The sequence below is a fragment of the Rhinopithecus roxellana genome, chromosome 5, assembly GCF_007565055.1.
Source record: "Rhinopithecus roxellana isolate Shanxi Qingling chromosome 5, ASM756505v1, whole genome shotgun sequence".
Classification (NCBI taxonomy): Eukaryota; Metazoa; Chordata; class Mammalia; order Primates; family Cercopithecidae; genus Rhinopithecus; species Rhinopithecus roxellana.
In genome coordinates, this window is record NC_044553.1 from 6,630,083 (window position 1) to 6,652,042 (window position 21,960).

General features: G+C 41.0%; 1 protein-coding gene across 3 annotated transcripts in view; it reads right to left on the reverse strand.

The window, feature by feature from the left end:
• Nucleotides 1-2,923: 2,923 nt before the first annotated feature.
• Nucleotides 2,924-21,960, reverse strand: part of L2HGDH (L-2-hydroxyglutarate dehydrogenase) — a 74,863-nt gene continuing 55,826 nt past the window's right edge. For 2 of the 3 annotated variants that reach the window (XM_010389481.2, XM_030931129.1), the window contains exon 10: nucleotides 10,221-12,038. In XM_010389481.2, coding sequence (XP_010387783.1) covers nucleotides 11,843-12,038 — 196 coding nt within the window. In that variant the 3' untranslated portion in view covers nucleotides 10,221-11,842. Of the gene's footprint in view, nucleotides 3,615-10,220; nucleotides 12,039-21,960 lie in introns of those variants that run through there. The other variant, XM_030931128.1, reaches the window with a different exon arrangement.

Here is a 21,960-nt window from a genome sequence, read left to right on the forward strand (position 1 = left end):
TCCTTAGTTTTCTCTCCTGTTCCCAGACTCCAGCTATAAACTATTCTGTCAAACTACTAGACCATGTATGTTCTCTTTACTCATAGGAGAGTAAAGTTGTTAGAAATCTCATCCTTGGCCAGAAATATCAGAAGGCTTTTCTGGGCCAAGTCAGGCCTGAAGACATATTTTGTTTAGCTAAGGCTGTATTTAAATTTAATTGTTAACATTTTAAAATCAAGGGGCTTCATATAAAAATCTGTATTTTCAGCTTCTCTTGACAAAGATCTGGCAACACTGGGGCCTACTGCATTCGTGCAAGAGAGTAATCAGCAGGCACTGGGTAGTGGCTGCCCTCTTTACAAAAGTATGCCATCCATTTCCAGTTGGCTATACTTCCCACCTGGCACTCTTCACCCTTTTATGTAACTTGCCTAGTCTGTACAGGCATCTGAGTTGTGATCTCTGGGCTGAGCAAACAGAAATGTGATCCACGTGCATGTGGAGGATAGTCCAAGAATGACAGCAGTAAAAAGTTTCCCATTCAGGACCGGGCAAGGTGGCTCACACCCGTAATTCCAGCACTTTGGGAGGCTGAGGCAGGCGGATCACCTGAGGTCCGGAGTTTGAGACCAGCCTGACCAACATGGAAAAACCCCGTCTCTACTAAAAATACAAAACTAGCTGGGCAAGGTGGCACACACCTGTAATCCTTAGCTACATGGGAGGCTGAGGCAGGAGAATCACTTGAACCCGGGAGGTGGAGGTTGTGGTGAGTTGAGAGCGCACCATTGCACTCTAGCCTGGGCAACAAGAGCAAGGCTCCATCTCAAAAAAAAAAAAAAAAAAAAAAAAAAAAAGGTTCCCATTCAGACAAATGGGCCATCTAGAAAAAATGTTGGATCCATACCCCATACACTACACTAGCACAAACTCCAGATATGTCAAAGATTTAAATGTAAACAATAAAACCATACAATGATTCATTTATAACCTCAGAGCAGAAAAAGACACTTTCACTATGACACAAGATCTAAAAGACTGATGAATTCAATTTTTATAAATGTATGAGCCAGGCATGGTGGTTCATGCCTGTAATCCCAACAACTCCAGGGGCCGAGGTAGAAGCACAGCTTGAGGCCAGGAGCTAGAGACCAGCCTGGGCAACACAGTGAGACCCTGTCTCTTAAAAAAAAAAAAAAAAAAAAAAAAAAGGCAAAAAAATCACCAGATTAGCCAAAAGGAAAATGACAAACTGGAAAAAATATCTGCAACTCATTTTTGTGGGTTTTTTGTTTGTTTGTTTGAGATGGGGTCTCACTCTCTTGCTCAGGCTGGATTGCTGTGGCATGATCCTGGGTCACTACTACCCCCGCCTCCTGGGCTTAAGTGATCCTCCCACTTCAGCCTCCCAGGTAGTTGGAATCATAGGCATGTGTCACCATGCCCGGCTAATTTTTTGTATTTTTGGTAGAGACAGGGTCTCACCATGTTGCCCAAGCTGGTGCAATTCATTTTTGTAGTTATTTTCAGTAAAATATAAAAGAGCTCCTACAAATTAAAAGACTAAAATTCAATAAGAAAAACAAAGGGGCGAGGCACAGTGGCTCAACACCTGTAATCCCAGCACTTTGAGAGGCTGAGGCAGGAGGATCCCTTGAGCCCAGGAATTGAAGACCAGCCTGGGCAACATAATGAGACCCCATCTCTATTTAAAAAAAAAAAAAAAAACTTTTTAAAAAATTTAAAACAAAGAAAAAAGAAGACATAAATATGGCAAATGAGACAAGGTGCTCAACGTCGTTGATCATTAGAGAAATGCAGATCAAAACTACAATAAAATATCTCCCCCAGTTAAAATGGCCTAAATCCAAAAGACAGGTAATAACAAATGCTGTTGAGGATGTGGAGAAAAAGATAATCCTCTTTTGGGGGTTATACTGTTAGCATTTTTCACCTATTAGAATAGCACAGATGAAAAAGTTTGATTACACACTATGATGGTGAAGATATGAGGAAACAAGCATTCTAATATGTTGTAAGTATATTAGGACTGTAAATTGTTTCAACTTTCGTCAAGGGGAACTAGATAACATCAAAGTTTCCCTTTGACCTAGCAAATTCTAGGAATATGTCCTATAGATATCCTTGCTTTTATATGAAGTCACTTAGAGACAAGGTTATTCATTGCAGTGTTGTTTATTATACCAGAAGTAAAACAAAACAAAAAATGTCCTAGAAATAAACAGTTTAAATAATCATCAGTAGGAATAGGGGATTAGTTCAATAAATAATAGTAAATCCATACAGTGGGACCCATAAAGTTATTTTAAAATAACCAGGCCTCTGTGGAACATTATCCAAGATATGCTGCCAAGTGAAAAGTACAGGATGTATACTACTTAAAGTATGGCTCCTCATACACTTTAAGCAAATGTTTATAGTTAGACTGGAAATTTTTCATTAAAAATACCTCTTAATTAGTGTTTTGAATAAGTACCATTTTCATGTGGTTGCAAATTCAAAAGTCACAATAAGGGGTCTGGACAATGTTGGCTCACACTTATAATCTTATACTTTGGCAGGCCAAGGAGGGAGGCTTCTTGGCAGTATTTTATTATATAAAATACTGTATTTTACATAATTTTATTATATAAGCATTTGACTCAATTTCTCTGCATTTACTGTATTGGTCTGTTCTCACACTGCTAATAAAGACATACCCAAGACTGGGTAATTTATAAAGGAAAGAGGTTTCAACAACTCACAATTCCACAGGGCTGGGGATGCCTCAGGAAACTTACAATCATGGCAGAAGGGGAAGCAAACATGTCCTTCACATAGTGGCAGCAAGGAGAAGTGCTGAGCAAAAGCGGGAAAAGCCCCTTATAAAACCTTCATATTTTGTGAGAACTCACTGTCATGAGAACTGCAGCATGGGCATAATCGCCCCCATGATTCAATCTCATCCTACCAGGTCCCTCCCACAAATGTGGGGATTATAGGAACTACAATTCAAGATGAGATTTGGGTGGGGACACAGCCAAACCATATCAGCAAGGCTACAAAGATTTTTGCTGCCACAAGGATGAAAACTGGGTGGCTGGAGATGAAAGGGAGATTTTTCACTGTGTACCTTTTTGTGACTTTTGTTGTTGTTGAGATGAGGGTCTTGCTCTGTTGCCCAGGCTGGTCTAAAAACACCTGGGCTCCAGAGAGCCTCCCTCCTTGGTCTACCAAAGTAGTAAGTACTACCAAAGTAGTAGTAAGCTCGGTCCTCTCACAGCCACCTGCCTGAAAGAAGTTGAAGCAGGCCCTCAGACAGGCCTTTGTCCTCTGACCCTCATGGGTGGCTTATGCCCAGCCCCCTGTAAGAGACAGCATACCTAGGTCTTCCCAAAAGGAACTGTAATTTTGTATGAAATTCCAAAAGATTGATTTAATATGCCTCCGCACGCCCCACAAAAAAGGCATTGTATGTTTATATGTTACATACAACCTGCTATTGAACAAATAAGAGGGTTTTCTGGTTCTCCAGGGTATGAAGATGCCACTGAGGTCATCCAAATATTGCCACCACCACCAGGTGGAAAGTCACTGTAAGTGGGGGAAGTAGCTGTTCCAAACACCATCTCCTATAATAAAGGTGAAAGGGCAAATTATTGCTGGGCGTAGTGGCTCATGCCTGTAATCCTAGCACTTTGGGAGGCCGAGGCAGGCGGATCATGAAGTCAGGAGATCGAGACCATTCTGGCTACGGTGAAATCGTCTCTACTAAAAACACAAATTAGCCTGGCGTGGTGGCGGGCGCATGTAGTCCCAGTTACGTGGGAGGCTGAGGCAGGAGAATGGTGTGAACCCGGGAGGCGGAGCTTGCAGTGAGCCGAGACCGTGCCACTGTACTCCAGCCTGGGAGACAGAGCGAGACTCCGTCTCTAAAAAAAAAAAAAAAAAAGAAAGAGAGGGCAAAGCATCATTCAAATTTTTGTTATTTGTGTTATCACAATAGAAGCCTTCAAATTCCTGACAGTTATAAAGTTGAGCTGTCAACAACGAATGTATTCATAATCTCTTCAGTACAGCTCTCAGCCTATCAGATACATTGGAGTGAGATATAGAAGGCAGAAGTGAGCCCGGGCGCAGTGGCTCACACCTGTAATCCCAGTGCCTTGGGAGGCCAAGGTGGATGGATCACCTGAGGTCAGGAGTTCGAGACCAGCCTGGCCAACATGGCGAAACCCCGCCCACTAAAAGTACAAAATTAGCCAGGCATAGTGGTGAGTCACCTGCAATCCCAGAGACTCAGGAGGCTGAGGCAGAAGAATAGCTTGAACCCGGGAAGCAGAGGTTGCAGTAAGCCAAGATCGCACCACTGCACCACTCCAGCCTGGGGGACAAGAGCGAGACTCCGTCTCAAAAAAAAAAAAAAAAAAAAAAAATTGCAGAAGTGAATTAGCAAGCACCATTCAGTCACTAGTTTTATGTGGCAGCAACAATGGCTAGACTCATGCATGGTGTAGCAGTTCTCTGTGGATCATAATTGTTTTGAAATTACTGTTTTTTTTTTTTTTTTTTTTGAGACGGAGTCTCACTCTGTCACCCAGGCTGGAGTGCAGTGGCCGGATCTCGGCTCACTGCAAGCTCTGCCTCCCGGGTTCACGCCATTCTCCTGCCTCAGCCTCCCGAGTAGCTGGGACTACAGGCGCCTGCCACCTCGCCCGGCTAGTTTTTTGTATTTTTCAGTAGAGATGGGGTTTCACTGTGTTAACCAGGATGGTCTCGATCTCCTGACCTCGTGATCCGCCCATCTCGGCCTCCCAAAGTGCTGGGATTACAGGCTTGAGCCACCGCGCCCGGCCTGAAATTACTCTCTTAGTGTCCTGATTCTGTGGTGTGACTTTGGGACTTGTTCCTGAAAGCTCAACCAGAATCTACTTCATTAGCCTTCCAATGATTCTGTATTCTCTGAATGAATGTATTATTATTATTGTTATTATTACTTTTAGACAGAGTCTCACTCTGTTACCCAGGCCGGAGTGCAGTGGTGCAATCATAGATCCCTGCAGCCTTGAACTCTTGGGCTCAAGGGATCCCCATCTCAACCTTTCAGATAGCTAGGACTGGTTGGGCGAGGTGGCTCACCACATCTGTAATCCCAGCACTTTGGGAGGCCGAGGCGGGTGGATCACTTGAGGTCAGGAATTTGAGACCAGCCTGGCCAACATGGCAAAATCCTATCTCTCCTAAAAATACAAAATAAATTAACCGGGCATGGTGACACATGCCTGTAATCCCAGCTACTCAGAAGGCTGAGGTAGGAGAATTGCTTGAGCCTGGGAGGCGGAGGTTGCAGTGAGCCAAGATTGCACCACCGCACTCCAGCCTGGGCAACAGAGCAAGACTATGTCTCAAAAAAAAAAAAAAAAAAAGATAGCTAGGACTCTCGCCATGCCATCCAGGCTGGTCTCGAATTCCTGGCCTTAAGCAGTCCTCCTGCGTCAGCCTCTCAAAGTGCTGGGATTACAGGCATGAGTCACCACACCTGGCTCAAAATACGTTTATTTTTGTTTAGCGAGAATGGATTCTATTCTCTACCAACTGAACCCAAAATAATAAACCAAACAGGGCAAACCCCCTCCCTCTTGGGTAGGTTTATACTACTCTGTTAGTTTATATTACTAACTCACAACAAAGTGTTGTTTTGTTCTGTGACTACTATATTCACCAATAACCAAACTTCAGTTTTTTGACCCAAATATATAATCATTTACTCTCTACTTGGAAAAACAGTGTGATTCTTTGGTGTTATCCATTGATATGATTTCTGGAAGCTGAATAGCTTGGAATGACCCTCCAGATTCCCTTCAACTCTGTAGTTCTCACCTACCATATCCACTCTTAGAATAAATGCCATCACTATATGACTTTCATAGGAAGTTTCCTTCCAGAGGAAACTACCCTTCTCTCAATTAGGAATGCTGGTAGAACCTTGAAATCCTCAATGTTGCATCAACCCTTTTAAAATAACATTTAACATTAGGCTTTTTCTTTAATTCCAGAAAACTTACCAAGTAATTCTGGGGATAATCCAAAAATAAAAGTATATTCAAAAATTCACGACCAACCACAAAATTCTAACATGCAAAGTAGAAGCAAAAACATCTTTATATCCCTAAATTCCAAAGCACAAAGTTGGATGTCAGAAGACAACATTTTCCTATTAGCCTGTAACATAACCAACATGCTTATTTCTGAGTATTTAGAAGGATCCAGGAGGTCCCAGCTGGAATGATTGATCAAGAATCTAAGAAAGGCTGGGCGCAGTGGCTCATGCCTATAATCCCAGCACGCTGGGAAGCCAAAGCAAGTGGATCCCCTGAGGTCAGGAGTTCGAGACCAGCCTGGCCAACATGGTGAAGCCCCGTCTCTATTAAAAATACTAAAATTAGCTGGGCATGGTGGTGTGTCACTGTAGTTCCAACTACTCAGGAGGCTGAGGCAGGAGAATCGCTTGAACCCGGGAGGCAGAGGCTGTAGTGAACTGAGATCATGCCACTGCACTCCAGCCTGGGCAACAGAGTGAGATTCCGTCTCAAAAAGAAAAAAAAAAAAGGAAAAAAAAAAAGCATCTAAGAAAAACATAGGCAAAGATTAAGGATCTAGGCATTCTGGGAAAGAGCAATTAGTACGTGGCGCGGGTGACTTGGGAAGCTACTCAGAGACCAAAACAACAACAAAAACCCAAACAAACAAAAGAACCTGCTATTATTATAAACTGGTATCACAGCCAGGTGTGGCAACCCATGCCTGTAATCTCAGCACGTTGGGAGGTCAAGGCAAGAAGATTGCTTGAGGCCAGGAGTCCCAGACCATCCTGGGCAAAATAGTGAAACCTGTCTCTCAAAAAAAAAAAAAAATTACCTGGGCATGGAGATGCACACCTATAGTCTCAGCTATTCAGGAGGCTAAAGCAGGAAGATTACCTGAGCCCACGATGTTGAGGCTACAGTGAGCTATGATCATGTCACTACACTCCAGCCTGGGTCCTGGGTGACAGAGTGAGACTCTGTCTTAAAAAAAATAAAATAAAAAGGCCAGGTGTGGTGGCTCACGCCTGTAATCCCAACACTTTGGGAGGCCAAGGCAGGTGGATCACTTGAGGTCAGGAGTTCGAGACCAGCCTGGCCAACATGGTGAAACCCATCTCTACCAAAAACATAAAAATTAGCTGGGTGTGGTGGCATGTGCCTGTAATCCTAGCTACTCAGGAGGCTGAGGCAGGAGAATTGCTTGACCAGGAGGCGGAGGTTGTAGTGAGCCAAGACAGTGCCATTGCACTCCAGCCTGGGCAACAAAGCAAGACCCTGTCCAGGAAAGGAGAGGGAAAGGAGGGGCAAAGGAGGGGGAAAGGAGGGGGAAAGGGAGGGGGAAAGGAGGGGGAAAGGAGGGAGAAAGGGAGGGGGAAAGGGGGGAAAGGAGGGGGAAAGGAGGGGGAAAGGAGGGGGAAAGGGAGGGGAAAGGGAGGGGGAAAGGAGGGGGAAAGGAGAGGGAAAGGAGAGGGAAAGGAAGGGGAAAGGAGAGGGAAAGGAGGGGGAAAGGAGGGGGAAAGGAGAGGGAAGGGGAGATAAAAATTAAAAAATAAACTGATATCCCTAAAAGACATCTCCTACATTCCCAGAGGACAAATTTAAGGAAAATTAAATCTGAAAAGTGTTAAAAAAAAAAAAAAAAAAAAACCACTGCTGGAGCCATTTCATTCTGTTTCAGAGCAACCAAGTTAAAAGAAGTTTTTCTAAAGATACAGTTTTAAGCAGAATTTGGCTAAAATTCAAGGTTCTCTAGTGAGAGACGTCCCTCTGTTACCACTGTCCCTCAGGTCTTTCCTAATATTCAAAGTTGGGCTTCCTGAGCAACCCAAGACCTGCCATCTCTTGCCATATCTAAAAGGTGAATTTTCTCATTTTATCCCAGGGACAAAAGAAACTTAAGATAACTTTAATGTGAGACCCTTCCCATAAGCAGAAAATAAAAGCAATTAACAACAACAACAACAAAAACCCACAATACTTTCTAGGATTTGAGGCCAGAAAAGTAGAGTTGGTTGGTATCAACACAGTTCTTCCCTTCAGGGCTTCAGGGTTTATTTCCATTCTTAAACTCTTTAATGAGTGCAAACTATTTGAAAACATCTTGAGGCAGATTTTGCTTTCCCAACCATTTCATCCTGTCCTTCTACCTTAAGCCCTGATGAAGAGATTTCAAAAACTCCCTTTGAGTGTATTAGAAAAGCTTAGTAACTGACTTTACGATTACAACTCAAAAACGTTTACAAGATCTTTAGATAACAGTGTATGTGCAGAAAGATGAAGAAACCTCTGACCAAGAAGTCTAGACACAGATCAAGTGCCCAGGAGGGCAGAGCCAGTCCTTAAATATAGACACCGTGCCTCCTGTGTTTACAGGGATAGCTCATAGTTACAGCCATCAGGGTTGGATTGCCTCCGAAAGCAGGTCCTACAAACTCCCAAAGGACAGGGCCTGGCAGTATACCCCACTCTCACCACCATCCTTTGAAGAAAGTTCTAAGAGTTAAGGTTATCCCACAGGCTACCAGGTAGATTTCCAAATGGCCTCAGGGAAAGTGGAATTCTGCCAACAGTAAAGGCAACTCCCCAAACAGTGCTAACGCTGAGAGGATCAAGGGAAGGACTTTGATATGCACATATATGCATGGATAAAAGAGTTAAGCTATGTAACATGAAACACCGAAAATACACTTGCTGGTACATCAAGAGTTTCTCACAAACACTCTGAAGTTAAAATCTAAAATGCTCAAAATGCTCCATTTTTTACCCAAAATATAAACTACTCAACCTCATTTTGTGCTATATACTAACACAGAAATGAGTTTATTAAAAAGGGTGGCTGCTATCTAAATCAAACAGTTTATGTTTTACACATAAAAAATTTATTTGCATAGAAGTTTTTATGGAACTAAAAAATATGTTCTCTACACCACCAAGGATAATTAAAATATTTTAAATATTAATATAAATTTCTTCTGTCAGAAATAATAAAACTTTATTATATCAGTATTAAACAACAAAACCCTGTTGACATACATATAAAATGTTTTGCAAACAGAATAACCTACATATTCAAAACACTTTCAACAAATTTTTCACTTTTTTGGGGGGGTATTGTACAGACTTGAATGGATTGAGGATTGCTTCAATTAGGACAATCATTTTTTATAATTCCAGTCTTTACAACTTAGTATGTATGCAATCGTACTGTTGATGAAATAGAAAACGATAATATTTTCCATCTCTTAGTAATCTTGTAATGGAACAGAAAACTATGGTGTGTTTGCATTTCTTGCAGGAATCAGCTGTTATAAAGAAACATTAGGGCTTGTTTCTTCTGTCATTGATATCTGAATGCTTTTAATATGCTCATCCCAAGTGTTGAATAATGGCCTACTCTGTTTACCTGGGATGTGCTACTTCTTGAACACGAGCTGATGATGTGTAGCCTTTCAAATTAATGGATGAGGTAGCTCGACCAATGTAATCATCAATGCTTGAAGTGAGGGGAAAAGGAAGAAAACAGAAGCATTTTTCCTATCAAGCAAAATGCACATCCTTCTCACCCATCCATCATACAGCTTTGGAGAGCTAAGAGGAAAAAAGACATACAGACTAGAAGATGATTCCTGAGAGAGCAAATGAGAGAGAACGGATGAAAATGCCTCACTTAAATGTGGTTCAGTACTCAAAATTCTGCAGTCAGGTCGTCACATTTTCATTTACATTTCTATTTTCTAACTTTCTAAATTATAAGAATCATTTCAACAGATACCACACAACACATAGATACAGGATATAGTACAGCACTGGGCATCAACTTAAAATACTCATGAGGTACACATGAATGTAAGGCACTTTCGCGGTTTACAAAAGTGAATGCCTCAAAGTTAGATATTTATCAAAAATGGAAAAATATCCCTACACAACTTTATAGGAGCCCTGAAAAATCAAGTAGGTATGAATCATTAGCAATCTTGGCCAACATTTTGAGAGTCTTAGTGTGACTAAAGATCAGAGATATAATAGATGAATAAACTTAAAATTAGAGTTCTATACATCAGTGTCAGGATTCTAAAACTGCTCTCATAAAAATCTGTCTCTTCTAAGTTATTTCAGTTCTCAGCCACAGAGACTGAAGAGCAAGACAACTACTCAGTGCGCCACTGTTTAGAGTTCATGATGCTACCACATCAGTTACAAAGCGACTGAAAATAATCAAGGCTTTGAGTTTGTTATTTCTGACAAATATTATAACTAAGATAGAAACTTATTCAAACTACTCAAAAATGTAAATTTTATGTATTTTCTTGAAATCATGAATTTTTAATTTCTAAATACAAATATTGTTGCTCTAAATAATGTGAGTTTTGTGACTCTTCAGAATTAAAAGAATGCAACCTACAATATGATGTATTTCCTTGTCTGTGAGAGACCACACGAGCTTAGGTAGTATAATGCTAAAAAACTGATTTAAGGAAAAACCCATTTTTATGTCATCTTTCTCCAAAATTCTTGAAAAGCCAAATCTTCTCTAGGTCATGGTTGGTAAGGACAGGTCATTAACAAAGTCAGGGATTCAGGGCTGGGCGCAGTGGCTCACACCTGTAATCCCAGCACTTTGAGGCTGAGGCGGGTGGATCACCTGAGGTTAGGAATTTAAGTCCAGCCTGGCCAACATGGCAAAACCCCATCTCTACTAAAAATACAAAAAAATTAGCCAGGCATGGTGGTGGGCGCCTGTAATCCCAGCTACTCGGGAGGTTGAGGTAGGGGAATCGCTTGAACCTGGGAGGCAGAGGTTGCAGTGAGCCAAGATTTCACCATTGCACTCAAGCCTAGGCAACAAGAGTGAATCTCCATCTAAAAAAAAAAAAGAAAGTCAGGGATTCAGGACAGATAAAACTGTATCTTGCCTCTTTATTCACAAAGTAAATAAGCATGGAATTTATTTTTTGTTGTTGTTTTTATTTTTTGAGTCAGGGACTGACTTTGTTGCCCAGGCTGGGGTATAGTGGCACGAACATAGCTCACCGTAGCCTTGACCTCCCGGGCTCAAGTGATCCTCCTGCCTCAGCTCCTCAAGTAGCTGGGACTACAGGCACACACCATCATGCCCAGCTAATTTTTGTATTTTTTGTAGAGATGGGGTTTCATTCACCATGTTGCCCAGGCTGGATTTTTTTTTTTTTTTTTTTTTTTTTTGAGACAAGATCTTGCTCTATCATCCAGCTTGGAATGCAGTATCATAAACATAGCTCACTGCAGCCTGGACCTCCTGGGCTCAAGTGATCCTCTCACCTCAGCCTACCATGTAGCTGGAACTACAGAGGCACCACCCCCAGCTATTTTGTAGAAACAGCGTTTTGCCATGTTGCCCAGGCTGGTCTCAAACTCCTAGGCTACAATCTACCTGCCTTGGCCTCTCAAAGTGCTGGCCACAGTCCCCAGCCTAACATTTTGAAAATTATTATTGTTTTTTCTTGCTCTGTCACCCAGGCTGGAGTGCCAGCTCACTGCAACCTCTGCCTCCTCGGTTCAAGTGATTCTCCTGCCTCAGCCTCTCGAGTAGCTGGGATTACAGGCACGTGCCACCATGCCCAGCTAATTTTTGTAGAAAATTATTATTTCTATGTTAACATCATTTTAACAATTCAGTGGTTATCTTTGACCAAAACATGAAATTTTAAAAACCATTTTTTAAATTAAAGAATGCAATTAGTACATTCTTGTTGCTGACATGGAGATTACAGTGCATACCTAGCTCCTTTCATTATTTACAATTCAAATCTTTGTTGCACTTCATCTGCAATCATTCCAGAAATTGCAAGGGAAGAAGTAGCAGCAGGGGAAGGTGCATTTCTCACATGAAGAACACGATTTCCAATATTCCCAACTCCTGCATCAAATACAAAATCTTCTACCAGATTTCCATCTCTATCCAGGGCTTGGGCTCTTACTCCAGCTGGGCCCCTGCAAAAGTGAAAGATGGGAGTCAGCTGACTCAAAGACATAGGATACTTTACACATCAGTGTTTCCAAAGAGTCTTAAAGCAATATTCTTCTAAATGCACAATTACATGGAAACCTAATGAGCTTCTGTTTAACCAAAGGCTGTCATCTGTAGCCTGTCAAATCTATATTGTTAGCTTAGAGCCTAAAACCTATTTATATAACAATAGTGTAATAAATGCTTATCAAAGAAATACATAAAAACAAGTAAGTTACTTATCAATGTCTCCTCTTTCCAAAGGTAGTAGGTAAATCCACACTTAACTAGAACATGTATATTTTTATTTAAATTTATAGAATGAATTTATTACAAAAATCAATCAATGGCTACAACGAGCCTCATCTGAGTAATACAAATCAATGAAAGCAGAGGTTATGTGTCAGTTGCATTCCTGTATCCTATTCTACTTATTTTTGTATTTTTAAAATTCACACGATTAAAATTTATGGACAGAAATATTTGCAAATGGCAACAAGTTCTTGTTTTGCAGTTTGTTTTTAACAGTTTACCCTTCAATATCAGGATCATCTTCAATTAAAAAGGATGATAGGAAAAGCATAAAAATGAATTAATTTAGCAGCATATTAATAAAAAGAGAATCTTTTTTTTTTTTTTTTAATTGAGACAGAGTGTTGATCTGTTGCTCAGGTTGTGTACACAACCTCGCCTGGCTAATTTAAAAAAAAATTTTTTTTTTGTAGAGACGAGGTCTCACTACGTCACCCAGGCTGGTCTCAAACTCCTGGCCTCAAGTGATCCTCCCACCTTAGCCTCCCAAAATGCCAGGATTATAGGTGTGAACAACTGTAAAGACACTGATAATCTTTATTACTTAAAATTCTATTTTATAACATTTGAGCTCACAGATTTTTGTTGTTTTTTAAAACAGTTAAAATTTACAGATGAAATTTGAATCCAATGTTTTTGAACTACAAAAAATCACCTCTTATGAAACTTGTCCAAGGAAGCCCAGTGTGAAAAATTCTATCTTATACACACCAGCAAGTGCTTGCAGAAGATGCAAAGAACACTGTGAGGGCACTGCCCTCTAAGACTTCAGCTGGCTGAAGAGAGATAATAGTAATAGCTATTATTTAGTAAGTGCTTACTCTGTGCTAGGAATTACCTCATTTAATCCTCAAAACAACTGACACAGTTTATATTTAACAGCAAAGAAACAAAGAGAGATTAAGTAACTTGCCTGGAATCACAGAGCTATACTACTCATTCTTAGAGAGGTAAATAAGAATTATAACAATAAGAGTGAAAGGTTGTATGATAAAGATAAGTGATCTTCCCTATAGAATCCTGCAGGGAATCTGGACAGGAGATTTTTCAGCTGTAAGAATTTCCGAGTAAGAATCAGATATGGGAGCAGGCGGAGCAAGATGGTGGAACAGAAGCCTACAAACATTGGTTCTCCTGCTAGAACACCAAATTTTAACTATCTGCACACAGAAAAGCACCATTACAAGAACCAAAAATCAGGTGAGCAATCACAGTGGCTAGTTTTGACTTCATATCATTGAAAGAGGCATTGAGGAGGGCAGAAAAGATGGTCTTGCATCGCCAATGCCACCCCTTCCTCACCCCCTAGCAGCGGCCATGCGGTGTGGAGAGAGAACCTATGCACTTGGGAAAGGGAGGGCACAGTGGCTGGGGGCCTTTACATTGAACTTAGTGCTGCCCTGTCACAGTGGAGAATAAAGTCGTGCTGGGCTCAGCCAGCGCCAGCACATGGAGGGAGCATTTGGACCTGCCCTAGCTAGACAGAAAGCATCCATCCCAGTGGTCAGAACTTGAGTTTCCCTGCAAGCCTCACCACCGTGGGCTGAAATACTCTGGGGTCCTAGATAATCTTGAAAAACAGTCTAGGGCACAAGGACTCCAATTCCTAGGCTACTAGCACTAGGCTGGGCTTATAGTAATTGGACTAGGGTGGCCTGTGATCTAGGGAGATACCAGCTGGCATAGCTAAAGGAGTGCTTGCATCATCCATGCCCCAAACCAAGGCAGCTGCAATAGAAGTGACTCCTTTCTTCTGCTTAAGGAGCAAAGAGCAAAGAGTAAAAAGGACTGTCTTACATCTTGGATTCCAGCTCAGCCACAGTAAGATACGGCACTGGGCAGAGTTGTGAGGCCCGCATTATAGGCCCTAGGTCCTGAACAACATTTCTTTTCTTTTTTTTTTTTCGAGACAGCATCTCGCTCTGTCGCCCAGGCTGGAGTGCAGTGGCGTGATCTCGGTTCACTGCAAGCTCCGCCTCCTGGGTTCATGCCATTCTCCTGCCTCAGCCTCCTGAGTAGCTGGGACTACAGGCGCCTGCCACCATGCCTGGCTAATTTTTTTTTTTTGTATTTTTAGTAGAGACAGGGTTTCACCATGTTAGCCAGGATGGTCTCTATCTCCTGACCTCGTGATCCACCCGCCGTGGCCTCCCAAAGTGCTGGGATTACAGGCGTGAGCCACTGCACCCAGCCGCTCCTGAACAGCATTTCTATACCCACCCTGGGCCAAAAGGGAACCTACTGCCTTGGAGGGAAAAACCCAGTCCTCGCAGGATACATCACCTGCTGACTAAAGAGCCCTTGGGCCCTGAATAACCAGCAGTGATAACCAAGGAGTGTGTCATGGGCCTTGGATGAGACTCTGAGATGTGCTGGTTTCAGGTGTGACCCAGCACATTTCCAGCTGTGGTGGCTACAGTGAAAGACTCCTTCTATTTGAGAAAAGCAGAGAGAAAAGTAAAGGGGACTTTGTCTTACACCTTAGGTACCAGCTCAGCCACAGTGAGGTAGAGCAACAAGCAGGTTCTTGGGGTCCCCAAGTCAAGGCTTACACTCTTTTGTTTTGTTGTTGTTGTTGTTGTTGTTGTTGTTGTTTGAGATGGAGTCTCACTCCATCACCCAGGCTGGAGTGAAGTGGTATGACCTCGGCTCACTGCAACCTCTACCTCCTGGGTTCAAGCGATTCTCCTGCTTCAGCCTTCCAAGTAGCTGGGATTACAAGCACACTCCACCACACCCAGCTAAGTTTTGTATTTTTAGTAGAGATGGGGGTTTCGCCATGTTGGCCAGGCTGGTCTCGAACTCCTGACCTCAGGTGATCCGCCCATCTTGGCCTTCCAAAGTGTTGGGATTACAGGCATGAGCCACTGTGTGTGGCCCCGGCCTACACTCTTGGACAGCATTTCTAGAACTACCCTGGGTCAGAGGGGAGCCCACTGCCCTGAAGGGTAAGTCCCAGGCCAGGCAGCTTTCACCACAAGCTGATGGAAGAGCCCTTGGGCTTTAAGTGAATATTGGTGGTGGCCTGGCAGAAACCCTGTGGACCAAAGGTGGTGGCAGCCACAGGGAGTGGCCCCTCTGCTGTGGAAAGCGGAGGGAAGAGTGAGAAGAACTTTGTATTGTGGTGTGAGTGGTAGTTATCCACAGTAGAACAGAACATCAGGTAAACTACTAAGATATTTGACGCTAATCTCTGGCTTCCAGACAACATCTCTGGACATGCCTGGGGCCTGAGGAAGCTTACTGCCCTGAAGGGAAGGGCCCTGGGCAAGAGCCAGTGCTGGGCTGGCTTCAGGTCTGACCCAGTGCACTCCCAGTTGTGGTGGCCACAGGAGTGCTTGCATCACCATAACCCCAGTTCCAGGGGGTTTAGCACAGAGAGAAAGAGACTCCATTTATTTGGGAGGAAGTAAGGGAAAAGAACAAGAGTCTCTGCGTGGTGATCCAGAGAATTCTTCTGGATCTTATCCAAGACCACTAAGGTGGTACCTCTACAAGTCTACAAAAAACACAGTGTTATTGGGCTTGTGACCCAAGTTCCTTTGACTACCTGGAAAGCCTTCCCAAGAAGGACAGGCATAAACAAGCTCAGACTGTGAAGACTACAACGAGTACCCAACTCTTCAATGCCCAGACACCAAAGAACATCTACTAGCATCAACACCATCCAGGAATACATAACCTCCTCAGATAAACTAGATAAAGCACCAGAGACCAATCCTGGAGAAACAGAGATATATGACCTTTCTGACAGAGAATTCAAAATAGCTGCTTTGAAGAAACTCAAAGAAATTCAAGACAATACAAAAGGAATTCATAATTATTTCAGATGAATTTAACAAAGGGATTGAAATAATTAAAAAGAAACAAATTCTAGAAATGAAAAACGCAACTGACATGCTGATGAATGTATCAGAGTCTCAATAGCAGAACTGATCAGACAGAAGAATTTGTGAGCTGAAAGACAGGCTATTTGAAAATACATAGTCAGATGAGACAAAAGAAAAAAGAATAAAAAACAATGAAGTATGCCCACAAGATCTAGAAAACATTCTCAAATCTAAGACTTATTGACCTAAAAGAGGAAGTACAGAAACATATAGCGGTAAAAAGTTTATTCAAAGGGATTATAACAGAGAACTTCCCAAACCTAGAAAAACATATCAACATTTGAGTACAAGAAGATTATAGAACCCCAAGTGCATTTAATCCAGAGAAGACTACCTTAAGCCATTTAATAATCAAACTCCCAAAGGTCAAGGATAAAGAAAGAATTCTAAAAGCAGCAAGAAGAAAGAAACAAATAATATACAATGGTACTCCAATATGTCTGGCAGCAGACTTTTCAGTGGTGACCTTACAGATCAAGAGAGAGTGGCATGACATGTTTACAGTGCTGAAGGAAAAAATGCTTTTACTCTAAAATAGTATATCCAGTGAAAATATCTTTGAAGTGTGAAGGAGAAATACTTTCCCAAACAATAGCTGAGGGATTTCATCAACACTAGATATGTCCCACAACAAATACTAAAAAGAGTTCTTCAATCTGAAAGAAAAGGATGCTAATGAGCAAGAAGAAATCATATAAAGGTACAAAACTTCCTGGTAACAGCAAGCACACAAAAAAACACAGGATAGTATAACACTGTAATTGTGGTGTGTAAACTTCTCATCTTATATAGAAAGACTAAATGATGAATCAATCAAATAAAACAACTACAACAACTTTTCAAGACACAGACAGTACAATAAGACATAAAGAGAAATAAAAAATTTAAAAGCTAACTAAGGAACAAAGTTAAAGTGTAGAGTTTTTATTAGTTTTCTTTCTGTGTGTTTGTTTGCATATGCAATCAGTATTAAGTTGTCATCAGTTTAAAATAGTGGGTTATAAGATAGTATTTGCAAGCCTCATGGTAAGCTCAAATAGAAAAACATACAATGGATACCAAAAAATTAAATAAATAAAAAGAAAGAAATTAAAACATAGCATCAGAGAAAAATCACCTTCATTAAAAGGAAGATAGGAAGAAAGCAAAAAAGGAATTGAAGACTGTAAAGCCACCAGAAAACAAATAACAAAACGGCAGGAGTAAGTCCTTACTTACCAATAATAACACTGAAAGTAAATAGACTAAACTCTGCACTTAAAAGACATAGAGTAGCTGAATGAATGAAAAAACAAGACCCAATGATCTGTTGCCTAAAAGAAACATACTTCACCTATAAAGATACACACAGACTAAAAATAAAGGGATGGAAAAAGATATTCCATGACAATGGAATTGAAAAAAGAGCAGGAATAGCTAGAATAGCTATACTGATATCAGACAAAATAGATTGCAAGACAAAAACTGTAAGAAGAGACAAAGAAGATTATAATATGATAAAGGAGTCAATTCAGCAAGAGGACATAACGATTGCAAATATATATGCACCCAACACTGGAGTACCCAGCTATATAAAGCAAATATTATTAGAGCTAAAGAGATAGACCCCAATATAGTAATTGCTGGAGATTTCAACACCCCACTTTCAGTGTTGCACAGATCTCCCAGACAGAACCTCAACAAAGAAATGTCAGCCTTAATCTGCACTACAGAACAAATAGACCTAATAGATATTTACAGAACATTTCATCCAATGGCTGCAGAATACACATTTTTCTCCTCAGCACATGGATCACTCTCAGGGATAAACCATATGTTAGTTCATAAAACAAGTCTTAAAACATTCAAAAAATCTGGAATAATATCAAGCATCTTTTCTGACCACAATGGAATAAAACTACAAATCAATCACAAGAGGAATTTTGGAAACTATATAAACACATAGAAATTAAACAATAAGGTCGTGAATGGGATCACATCAAGTTAAAAAGCTTTTGTACAGCAAAGGAAACAATCAACAAAGTGAAGAGACAACCCACAGAATGGGAGAAAATATTTGCAAACTACTCATCTGACAAGGGATTAATAACTAGAATATATAAGAAGCTCAAACAACTCTATAGGAAAAAAATTTAATAATCCAATTTTAAAATGGGCAAAATATCTGAATAGACATTTCTCAAAAGAAGACATACCAATGGCAAACAGGCATATGAAAAGGTGCTCAACATCACTGATCATCAGAGAAATGCAAATCAAAACTACAATGAGGTATCATCTCACCTCAGTTAAAATGGCTTTTATTCAAAAGACAGGCAATGACTAATGCTGGTGAAGATATAGAGAAATGGGAACCCTCATACACTGTTGATGGGAATGTAAATTAGTACAACCACTATGGCGAATAGTTTGGAGGCTCCTCAAAAAGCTGAAAATAGAGTTATATGATCCAGCAATCCTACTGCTGGATATATACCCAAAAGAAAGGAAATGAGTATATCAAAGAGACATCTGAATTTCCATGTTTACTACAGCAGTATTCACAATAGCCAAGGTTTGGAAGCAACCTAGGTGTCCATCAACAGATGAATGAATACATAAAATGTGGTACCTATACACAATGGAGTACTATTCAGCCATAAAAAAGAATGAGATCCTGTCATTTGCATTAACATGGAGGTCATTATGTTAAGTGAAATAAGCCAGGCACAGAAAGACAAATATCATCTGTTCACGATTATTAGTGGGATCTAAAAATCAAAACAATTGAACACATAGAGATAAGAGAGCAGGATTGTTACCAGAGGCTGCAAAAGGTAGTGTGGAGTGGGGTTTTACAGGGGAGGTGGGGATGGTTAATGGATACCTCCCCCCAAAAATAGAAAGAATGAAATGAATAAGACCTAGTATTTGATAGCACAACAGGGAGACTATAGTCAATAATAATTTAATTGTACATTTAAAAATAACTAACAGTGTAATTGAATTGTTTGTAAGACAAAGGATAAATGCTTGAAGGAATGAACAACCAATTTTCCATGATGTGATTATTATGCATTACATGCCTGTACCAAAATATCTCATGTACCCCATAAATATATATACCTACTAGGCACCCATAAAAAAGATAAAAAATAAAAAACTTAAAGAATCAGATATACCACATAGAACACAAAAAGAAGGGACAGGACTGAAAGCTGAAACTTTTTGGGGTAGAGATGCATATGTTTATCAGCTGGTACGTGGCCTATTTTATACACTATTTATAGTTTATCTGAAGTCATCGAAGTAGCATTTATCCCCTCAACATCAGGACCAGCCACTGATGTTGAGTGTCCAATGTAAAACTCTGCTGTATAGATAGTCAGTGCATTCCCTTTGCTCCTTCTAAGCACATAGAGGTTACAAGTGATTAACCACAGTTAAAAATGTCTACACTTATTTATTTTTCTTATAAACAAAAATTATGTTCTCAATGTCCCCTATACTCTTGTCCACATATTCAAAATCTGACAATCCAAATTTTAAAATAATAATACTAATAATAATGTTTTTCTGGCTAGGCACGGTGGCTCATGTTTGTAATCCTAGAACTTTGGGAGGCCAAAGCAGGCGGATACTTGAACTCAGGAGTCTGAGACCAACCTGGGCAACATGGTGAAACCCCATATTTACGAGTTAAAAAAAAAAAAAAATCAGGCAGGCATGGTGGTGAGTGTCTGAGTGTCTGTAGTCCCAGCTACCTGGGAGGCAGAGGTGGGAGGATTCCTTGAACTCACAGTGGTAGAGGCTACAGTTGAGCTGTGATCACACCACTGCACTCCAGTCTAGGGGACAGAGTGAGACCCTCTCAAATAAATAAATAAATGATAATGATGTTTTTCTTAGGATCTCATTTTAGTTCAAACAAGTTTTTAACATGAAATGTTTAAACTACCAAATTTTTCATGTTCCCTTTTCAGCACTTAAGGCTACTTCAGGGTTTTTCTTTGTAGAATTACTATGCTTACCCCGCAGAATACTTCAAATTGAAATAAGTATTATTATTTGAAATCTCAGCTGGGCGCAGTGGCTCCCGCCTGTAATCCCAGAACTTTGGAAGGCTAAAGCGGGTGGATCACCTGAGGTCAGGAGTTCGAGACCAGCCTGGCCAATATGGCAAAACCATGTCTCTATCAAAAATACAAAAATTAGCTGGGCGTGGCGGCAGGCACCTGTAATCCCAGTTACTCAGGAGGCTGAAGCAGGAAAATTGCTTGAACCCAGCAGGTGGAGGTTGCAGTGAGTCGAGATTGCACCATTGCACTCCAGCCTGGGCGACAAGAGCGAAACTCCATCTCCAAAAAAAAAAGAAGAAAAAGAAAAGAAAAAAATAATCTCAGGTAACATAAACCATAAATGTCTTGAGGGCAAGTATGGCGTCAACACCCCTACGTCGCCCACATGCGTAGATTTGTGTCTTGCACATATCTTGCACATAATAAGGCTAGAAACTTTCAGCTTTAAGTTAAAATTTAAAATTTCTACTTTTTAAATTTTTATTTTTAAAGAGATAGGGTCTCACTCTGTCACCCAGACTGGCTGGAGTGCAGTGGCATAATCACAGCTCATCGCAGCCTTGAAATGCTGGGCTCCAGTGATCCTCCCACTTCAGCCTACTTAGGAGCTGGGACTATAGACACACACCATTGTGACAAGCTAACTTCTAATTCTTTTAACTTTTAATTGTTTTAACAACTGAAAGAGCCAGTGACTCAGTAAGTTAATATCAGCAAATTCTCTTTCTAAAACTTTGTATAAATTTAGGGGATACAAGTGCTTTTTTTTTTTTTTTTTTTTGAAACAGAGTCTCGCTCAGTCACCCAGGCTGGAGTGTAGTACAGTGGTGTGATCTCAGCTCATTGCAACATCTGCCTCCCGGGTTCACATGATTCTCCTGCCTCAGCTTCCTGGTTTCATGCGATTCTCCTGCCTCAGCCTCCCGAGTAGCTGGGATTACAGGCACGCAGCACCACCCCTGGCTAATTTTTGTATTTTCAGTAGAGACATGGTTTTGCCATGTTGGCCAGGCTGGTCTTGAACTCCTGACCTCAGGTGATCCACCTGTCTGAGCCTCCCAAAGTGTTGTGATTACAGGCATGAGCCACCGTGCCCAGTCTGAGTACAGTTTTGATACAGGAATATATTACTTAGAGGTGAAGTCTGGGCTTTTAGTGTAACCATCATCCAAATAGTGTACATTGTACCTAAAAAGTAATTTCCCATCCTTCACCCTACTCCCACTCAATTCAGCTACATTTAACATATCATTAATTTAGCTACAAATACAGCTAATGTGTTACATATTAGCCATGTATTTTGCTATGTTTTTAGCTAAACTTAATGGGAATGTACATCCTAAATGCTTAAATATATCCTGGGCAGGGTGGCTCAAGCCCAATCCCACACTTTGGGAGGCCTGAGGGGTGGATCGCTTGAGGTCAGGAGTTCGAGAACAGCCTGGGCAACATGGTGAAGCCTCCTCTCTAACTAAAAATATAAAATTAGCCAGCCATCGTGGTGCATGCTTGTAATCCCAGCTACTTGGGAGGCTGAGGCAGGAGAATCACTTGAACCTGGGAGGCAGAAGTTACAGTGAGCCGAGATTGCACCACTGCACTCCAGCCTGGGTAATAGAGTGATATTCCATCTCAAAAAAAGAAAA